At 44.1% G+C, this 7,951-nt stretch overlaps 2 protein-coding genes across 3 annotated transcripts in view; one reads left to right on the forward strand and one right to left on the reverse strand.

Annotated features, from left to right (window-relative positions):
* The window catches only part of TAF13 (TATA-box binding protein associated factor 13), a 2,971-nt gene extending 777 nt beyond the window's left edge, over nt 1-2,194 (forward strand). The window contains exons 2-4 of the mRNA XM_005420634.2: nt 109-187; nt 631-728; nt 1,557-2,194. Of these exons, the coding sequence (XP_005420691.1) occupies nt 109-187; nt 631-728; nt 1,557-1,727 (348 nt within the window). The 3' untranslated portion in view covers nt 1,728-2,194. The remainder of the gene's footprint in view (nt 1-108; nt 188-630; nt 729-1,556) is intronic.
* Nucleotides 2,195-2,577: 383 nt separating this feature from the next.
* On the reverse strand, nt 2,578-7,945 carry NEPRO (nucleolus and neural progenitor protein). 2 transcript variants are annotated; one of them, XM_005420635.2, is made up of 8 exons: nt 7,852-7,945; nt 6,999-7,075; nt 6,760-6,891; nt 6,321-6,398; nt 5,105-5,466; nt 4,374-4,435; nt 3,670-3,920; nt 2,578-3,210 (listed from the first exon to the last, which is right to left on the reverse strand). In XM_005420635.2, exons 2-8 carry the CDS (start codon nt 7,043-7,045, stop codon nt 2,814-2,816), a joined length of 1,329 nt encoding a protein of 442 aa, XP_005420692.2. In that variant the 5' UTR covers nt 7,046-7,075; nt 7,852-7,945; the 3' UTR covers nt 2,578-2,813. The 2 variants fall into 2 exon arrangements, with proteins under 2 accessions (XP_005420692.2, XP_030912505.1); XM_031056645.1 differs by lacking the exon at nt 7,852-7,945 and adding an exon at nt 7,720-7,805.
* Between the last annotated feature and the right edge of the window lie 6 nt (nt 7,946-7,951).

Below are 7,951 nucleotides of genomic sequence, written 5' to 3' on the forward strand. Positions count from 1 at the left end.
CAGCCCTTCCCGGGGATTCACACCCCAGCCACGGTCGGGGGAGCGACGGGAAGGGGCCGGGGCCAGACGGGCGCTGACCGCGGTCTCCCCTCCGCTGTGCCCGTGTAGTTCGAAGAGGACGCGGAGGACGCCGGCGGGGGCCTGGACGGCGGGCAGGGCAGGAGGAAGCGGCTGTTCTCCAAAGAGCGTAAGTCGGGCCGGATCACTCAGCTGAAACCACGAGCTGACAGCTATGGGGTCCCAAAACTTACTTCTCTTTAGCAAAACAGCGGCTTTCATAATGTGCTTTGGCTGCAATTGCAGAAATATGCCCCCTCAAAAATACTGCTAGCGTATGCTCTGGACCTAGCTTTGCCCAAAGTTAGCTGCGCTGTCACTATGCAGTGCTTTGCAGGCTAAATGAATATTCAGAGCCTGTCCTCAGACATGCTCTTCTGTATGTACAGTTCCTGTCCCTACAGGAGGGCTTTTGTTGGCTTCTGTTTATTTCCTGTATGTTTTCTCAAGATTTGTCTTGCCTGACAGATGAGAGTGCCGTCTGGTGCAGGAACATGCAGGCTGGTGAGCTCTAACTAGATGCATGCGGCACTGAATGCATGAAAGCCTCATGCTGAGTGTTTCTTTGTGCAGTAAGGTGCATGATGTATGGATTCGGAGATGACCAGAACCCTTACACAGAATCAGTGGACATTCTTGAGGACCTGGTAATAGAGTTTATCACTGAAATGGTAAGTCAGCTCTAGATGGCATGGTCAAAACATCCTCACCAGAACTTTAGCTTTTTGAAGGTTAATGCCTCTGACTCAAATACTGCATTACCCCAGGCCCCAAACTCATGGCATTACTAGGAGAAACATAAACTTGGATTTTGTTTTCCCAAGATTAAAGCAAAATTTATGCACCTTGCTCCATGTGGATTTAGAACACTGAAGTCTTTAAGTACCACTTAGATTAGTATTGTAGGAAGGGAAATACCCACCTGACTTTGGGGTTCACTGTGGCATCACTGTATGTGCAGCTGACAGAAAATATGGGTCAGATTTGAAAGTCTGTCAACTTTTTGTGTTTGCCCAGTGTCTGTACATGGATGGGAACTTAGCTCTGTGCTACAAAAGGAATGCATTCTTGGGCCTGAGGCCATTTCTCTTCCAGACCTGGATACCATTTCTAAGTATCCAAACATTCCCCTTTCTATTGAAATGCTGGTCTTTCTTATCAAAATGCCCTACACTGTCCTCTGATACAGTTACCTCACACTGCTTCCAAATCGTGCCTACTCTTCAGCCATTCTGCAGGCTGGGTGTCCTATGTGTAATCTGGCCTTCGTTTTGATACCATTAAGTGATCTATATGTAGTGGTTATGTTCAGGGTATAAGTGACAGCAGAGTAAGTCCATGGTTTACTGGGAAATTCTCTTGTGATGAGGATGATGGTGCCCAGAACCTGCAATTGCTTACTTTTTTATTATGAAATGACAGGAACTAAAGTGGAATTGAGACCTTAAAAAAGCACCATGGCAAAGGAATACTGCTGACTTTTTTTTCCCCTCTAACAGACGCACAAGGCCATGTCCATCGGGCGGCAGGGTCGGGTGCAGGTTGAGGACATTGTCTTTCTAATACGCAAGGACCCCCGGAAGTTTGCCAGAGTTAAAGACCTCCTAACTATGAATGAAGAACTGAAACGAGCCAGAAAGGCCTTTGATGAAGCAAACTATGGGTCTTGAATCTGTGCACAAGCTGCACTGGGGCATTATTTGGGCACCTGCTGCCCACTAAGAAGGAAGATCATGCATGTTGTTTGGAAGGGCTTTTTAGGATGGAGGTCACTGCTGGGATGTCTGCCAGCCTTTTCTAAGAAATATTCAAGCAGCTGAAACGTCACCTGATTGTATGTGGTATACTTAGGTATTTTTATACCATTTGATGAAATGAGAAAAGGACCTCTAAAATTTCCTGCAGTGGCAGGAATCTGTTTCAAGTAGGCCTGTGTTGCATCAGATAGCTCAAGGGCTGATGATTCCTGATTCTCTAAAATTGTTTCAGTTGTCACTGGGTGTTCCTGTGACAGGAAGCCTTGAAAATGGATCTTGGTTATCTGTATAAAGACCTTAAGCCCAAACTACTAACAAAGTTGTGCTCTTTGCTCTGTGTATGCTTTTTGAATAAAACATAAGTTTGTGCCCACATTTCATAACTAAATGTACACTGATCAGTTCATACAAGGCAGATAATACAGACCACAGCTGTGCTTTTCCCTACTTCTGGAACAGCTATGGGGAGGTAACTTCAGTTAACTCCTTATTTCAGAACAAGCATAACAAATGCTGAAACAGAAAAAATACTGCACATCAAGGCTGTCCCCTCTACAAGCAGCACAGAAGGAAAGGGTGTAAGGCTTGGAAAGGTTTTGGCAAGTCTTTTGTCCAAAGCAGCAGTGAGTGATCAGCTGCAGCCTTTCTGCCATGGATGGGAACTGTTTGCACTGTGGATTTGACAACAGCACTTAACATGTGGTCAGGCAATAGAGAGGGGACACTGAGTAAGGGTAACAAAGTCACTGTTCCTGGACAAGGGTAGGTAAAAGGATGGTGACTATTCAGTTATTTGGAACACCCTTAAAAATATAAAAATTAGCCATTTAAAAAAAGCTGGTTTACAAAAACATAACGAAATAGTTGTTACTTTCTTAACAGAATTCACAATGTGAGTTACTGAGACACCATTAGGGTTCAGAGGGGTTTACTTAAAAAAAAAAACAAAAAACCCCCAAAAAACTAAAATGACTTTCATTTCCTCCTTCAAATCCAAGATCAGACACCTATTGCTGCAAAAATAGAATCAATATCTGTGTTCTCAGCAGCTTCTTTCCACACAAGGCCAGGGCTTCCTTCCAGCAGCAGCTGCTTAGGGGTCCCTGTTGTGCTTAGTCTGACATGTCCTGTATCAATGCTGGAATGTTCTTCCTGACTCGGAGACCCATCTTGGTAAGCTGGGAGGATGAGCGATGCACTCTTCTCACACACCCCAAAAAGCTCAGGAGGCTTTTGCCCACCAGTCTTGGGAGCTGTCTTCAAGAGTGCCGATGATCTGATCCTCCTTCGGCAGAAGCGTGCCTGCAGGTGCTGCCTTGGCCAGCGCGTGTGTTGTGACCCGTACAGGAGGTATTTACAGACAGATGTTTTGACACAGTGCAGCTTTTTCTTCAAGCTTAAAGGGAGCAAAGTTTACAAAACAGAACTTTATCAGCTACTAAAGTGTCACTTCATTTGGAGTTTGTAGAGATTTCATTATTACCCATCTCTATCATTTTCCTTATCATACCAAGGAAACAGAACAGCACCTTGTACAATATTAGCCAAAGCAGTCTGAATAAACACAACCCTTGCTTCATACATTTGTTACCATAAAACATGCAGATGATTTAAGATGCATTTTCATCCTCCCTCCTAAGTACTGTACATTTGATAGCCTTTTAAAGCCTTTTTAAATCACAAGTGACTGAAGCTAAACAGAATGCCCATTGTCAGAGCACCCAGTAACCTGAACTAGTGATCCTGAGTTTTAAAAGAATAGCTTAGACCACTGTGTTTCACTATATTATAGCAAAATATGTAATATTAAAATACAAATGTCAGACTCAGAAATCCCACACCCATGCAAAACTACCTGCATCCTTGAGCCTCCACATGGTGTAGCCGGTTGCTTTTCAACAACTTGTTACGCAGAAAATAAGCTTCTGATTTGAATTTGTTGGTTTTGCACCACAGAATAGCTTTTCTGAGTGCCTCTGACAGCTCCCCAAATGAGGCAGCTGTTTGGACCATCTGTACAAGAGATCCAGTGTGCTGTGATTTTACTATCTGAGACAAAAGTGGTGATGCCTTTGCTTGAAAAGGTGTTGATGCAATGCTCAGACCCTGAAACAAACAGTAACAGAAATAGTGTTTTAAAAAGATGATGTGTCTGATCCTTTCTGCTGGAAGGAGCAGAAAACAGAATGTTGTGAGAACATTCCTTATTTTCTAAGGAGAAAAGGGAAGAGCAGTCTTGTTTTGTGGAATACAAAAAGAAGAGGCAGATATTTAGAATTTCTTTTTCTACTGCTGACTTGGTCTCTGGTCATTTCACTTGACAAACCAACAAATGCCCAAATTCCTAAGCAGAAATAAGTAGTGATTGATATTCTGTGCAAAGCTTCCACACTAACCCGAGTTGCTAGACAAGCAAAAATAAGGCAGGAAAAGGGGACATTTTCAATCAGGGATATTGTGTTTCAAGTGTTAGAGTCTTTACAATACAAAAAAAAAACAACTATTGTGTACAAAAAACCCAAACAACCAACCTAACATGTAAAACAATACCATACAAACCTCTTGTGTGGGATGTCTGGATGGCCTAAGCAAGCTTTTCACATCAAACTCTGGGTGCTTCCCTACAGAGAGAGAAGAGAGTTCCCATTACAACACCGAGATAGTTTTATTTCTTTGCACAGAGACACCACAGAACTCTCAGTAGGCTCACACCTGTACTCAACATTTCCAGGCAAACTCAAGGGGAGTACACTAGTTTTACATTGCAGCTGGCAAGGAATGAAAAGCATGCAGAGGTTTACAGATGGCTGCAAAGGAGAACTTAATGGATAAAAGCTTCACACAAACACATGGATGGCTGCAGTCACTGGCCATAGCCCTGGCTGCAGAGGAAGATTTGGGCACAGTTCAGAACCAGCAAACACAGGATACTTGCATCCTGTTCCTACAGCCTTACCTGCTCTTGTATGGGCTACAGACAGTGCCCATAGCTTCTTAGCTATGCAAAAGCAGAAAAGTACAAATAACTATTTTCAGGACCTGTATACTGCATTCATTACCCGCTTCTCTTAAGGCTGTATCCTGATTAAAAGAAACACCCCCCCAAAAATCATGATACTGACATTATCCACGCTTTATAAAGGCAAGGGCACATGCAGCATTTTCTTCCAAGGACAGGGAGTTTGTACAAGAACCACACTGTAGGTAGTAGAAGTGCTTGGCCCTGTGGGACAGAAGTTGCAGTCAGTCTCTGAGATGTCAGAAACCATTACAGTGGCACAAAGCTTTACCTCTCCTGGCTGTGGGCACCACAACTGTCTCTCCAATGTCCACGGGGCACAGGATGCTACAGTTTCTCACAGCACTTGTACAGGTCTCAGATTTTCTCTTTTTCCCAACCTTTGATACTGCCTCTGGCATTGCTGGGAAGAACTTCTTCATCCAGCTGGTAGATTTTTTTGCTGTAAGCATTTTAGCCTTTTGCTTCTTTGCTTCAGAAGATACATTAACTCCAAGGAAGTCACCAACATCAGAAGGGAAGGTAAACCCCTTGATATAAGGGGTCTTTTGGGTTTCAGATACCAGATGAAGCATTGTTGACAAGGCACTGTACAAGGACATGAGGGTCTGCAATACACACCTGTACTGGATCCTGTAGACAGAGGACAAAAAGGAATGGAGTCTCCTCTAGCAAAACATGATGCTCACTGAACAACTACCTTCAGCTCAATGGTCCTTTCCCTGTTTCCCCTCAGTACAAATTTACCTTTTTACACTCCATCACCCTGCTTCACTTAAGTCTGAGCTTTAAGGAACTGTTCCAGATCAGAATGCAAGAGTGACTTGAAAATTCCTGATCAGAAGCCCCTCCACTTCCACAGAGTTTTGCTGAGTGCCACACTTGGGACCCATCAGGTTATTGGGTCACATCCAAGGTGCCATGAGGTCTTCTCACAAAAGCACCCTGCACCAACTCAGGCCTGGTGCCATACAATTGCCTGCTCTATGTTTCCTGGAGTTAGAAGATTTCTTGTGCCACAGAAAGTTGTTCTAGCAATGTTGTTACTCCTTCAGCTACAGACAGCAGTTATTCTCCCAGACGGAGAAAAATCAGAACAACCAATTTCCCTAGAAAACTCAGTAGCATAATAGAACATGTTTAACCCAGCCTTCCCATTTCAGCATGAGGCAAGACTTACTCCTTGCTGCACAGAGTACCAGGTGTTTGTTGCAAACTGACACTAACACTGTGATTTCATTAGAGGTACATATTGTTTGCTAAGATCCAAGAATAAAGCCTTCCATAAGAGCGTGTAAGAAGTCTCTCTCCACTTGTACAACTCTGCAGGTTCTAAAATCCAGTCCAAAGGCATGGAGGGACCTCCCTTCTCCTACTCCCAACTGAATAAAGCTCCCTTAGCAGCAAGGCCTAATTACAAGCCCTTCTCCCTGACAGGCACATCAAACAGACAGACACAAACAAGACAGACTTTTGAACACACAAACCAGAGCCGGCTTAGGAGCCCCAAAGCCACAGTATTCAGGAGTATGAATTCCTTCGAGCAGAGGTGTTTAACAGACAAGCTGAAGATTATAGCAGTTAAGGTTAAAAAAATAAACAGCATGTAATGAGACTTGCTGAACACACCAACTAGGGGCAATTCACAAGGCAATATCCTGGAATAATCTGGGAGATGAGTATCCAAACTTTGTTTGGATACTGTTCTGGCTCAAGGCCAGAACAGCTGCTAGCCAAACAGTCTGAGGTTTCCACATAATAACTTGAAATGAAGGTTTCTGGCTATCAAAGAAACTTCAAGTTGCACCTATGAATTGCACAGTTGAGTCCATCAGCAATACAGGGCCTACACAAAACCTCGGTTTGGTCTCATGAGGTGCTACTGGTGAACTCTAAGGTAATGTTTTTGTGGTGAAAAAAGGATACAGAAAAGCTTTACAGCAACAATCCAGTAGACGTAGTATGAGCTTGCAGCCTCCCAATACCTTCAAAGCCACCGTTTCCAGAATAGGCTGGCTGGGAACCAAGCACTCTGCCTGGGCTTTAGATGCATTTTTCCTGTGGTGATACAAGGATGAAGAGTTGGTCACAATCTAGCATCCTCTTCCTTTAGCTCTGCAGACTGAGTTAATGGACAGTACAAGACATGGGATCATGACACTTACTTGGGAATCAGTCCTACCAGAGTTTCCAGGCAGCCCACCAGATTCATTTTCCATAGGCGCTTTAAACATTGCTCTACCTAGGAGAAAAGAAAACTCCTTTGACTGGCATTTTGAGAGACTGGTCTAAGAACTGTCACTATATTAAACCACACTGGAGCTTTGTGTGATGGGATGTTCTGGGACATTTCTGTATCTGCACAATGATGAAAAACATCCCTTCATCACTCTGCATTCTAAATATAAAATTAAGTAAAGGTCTGGAGTAGGCCATGTTTAATTGCTGCTGCATGATTTTTCCCTGCTGTATACAAGGGCCTTTACTACTGGATGTCAAGAAGGAAAACACATAAACAAATCAAGAAGGTAAGTGCTATTCCTGCTCCATTTCAAAACAATTATTTGAAAATGCTGACAACCCCCTTCCTGGAAAACTGGCAAGGTGTTCACTTTTCATCTTAAAACAGAAAATATCTAATAAGTAGGATAGGATTATTATTCCTCCCTCCTATCATTGCAATGACGTCCCTGTATTATTCATGTATGCAAAGGTATGGAATAATACGTATTTCAGGCCTCAGCATGAGTATCGGAGACCAGGGCAGGAAAACTGAAGTTGCAATTGCTGCACAGGGCCAAGAAACCCATGAGAAAACAAGAATGCATGAGAAAACAAACCCATGTGAAAACAAAAATGCTCAACCATGAGAAAACAAAAATGCACCTGCTCACAAACTTTTTTGCACGATGCTCCCGGCGCTAAGTGCTACTCGAAAGGCTTTTCGGGGAGTGGTGACTGGGGGCCGGGAGTACCCAGCTGCCGGGTCCCTGCTGGCCAGGCGGGGCTGGTGCTCACCTGCTGCAAGGCCAGGTAGGGCCGGTGCCGGAGCAGCCGGCTATGGTACACGTAGAGCACGGCGTGCAGGACGCGTCCCTCGGCGGCCAGGCCCGGCCCC

Source organism: Geospiza fortis, unplaced genomic scaffold (genome assembly GCF_000277835.1).
Source record: "Geospiza fortis unplaced genomic scaffold, GeoFor_1.0 scaffold1, whole genome shotgun sequence".
Classification (NCBI taxonomy): Eukaryota; Metazoa; Chordata; class Aves; order Passeriformes; family Thraupidae; genus Geospiza; species Geospiza fortis.

Excerpts from the sequence above, each read along its gene's own strand:
- NEPRO (XM_005420635.2), bottom strand. The coding sequence starts at position 7,045 with ATGAATCTGGTGGGCTGCCTGGAAACTCTGGTAGGACTGATTCCCAA. Across the intron at positions 6,399-6,759 it reads TGTTGCTGTAAAGCTTTTCT|CTTGTCTGTTAAACACCTCT; the intron begins GTATCCTTTTTT and ends TATAATCTTCAG. Across the intron at positions 3,211-3,669 it reads GTGGAGGCTCAAGGATGCAG|CTTGAAGAAAAAGCTGCACT; the intron begins GTAGTTTTGCAT and ends GCTCCCTTTAAG.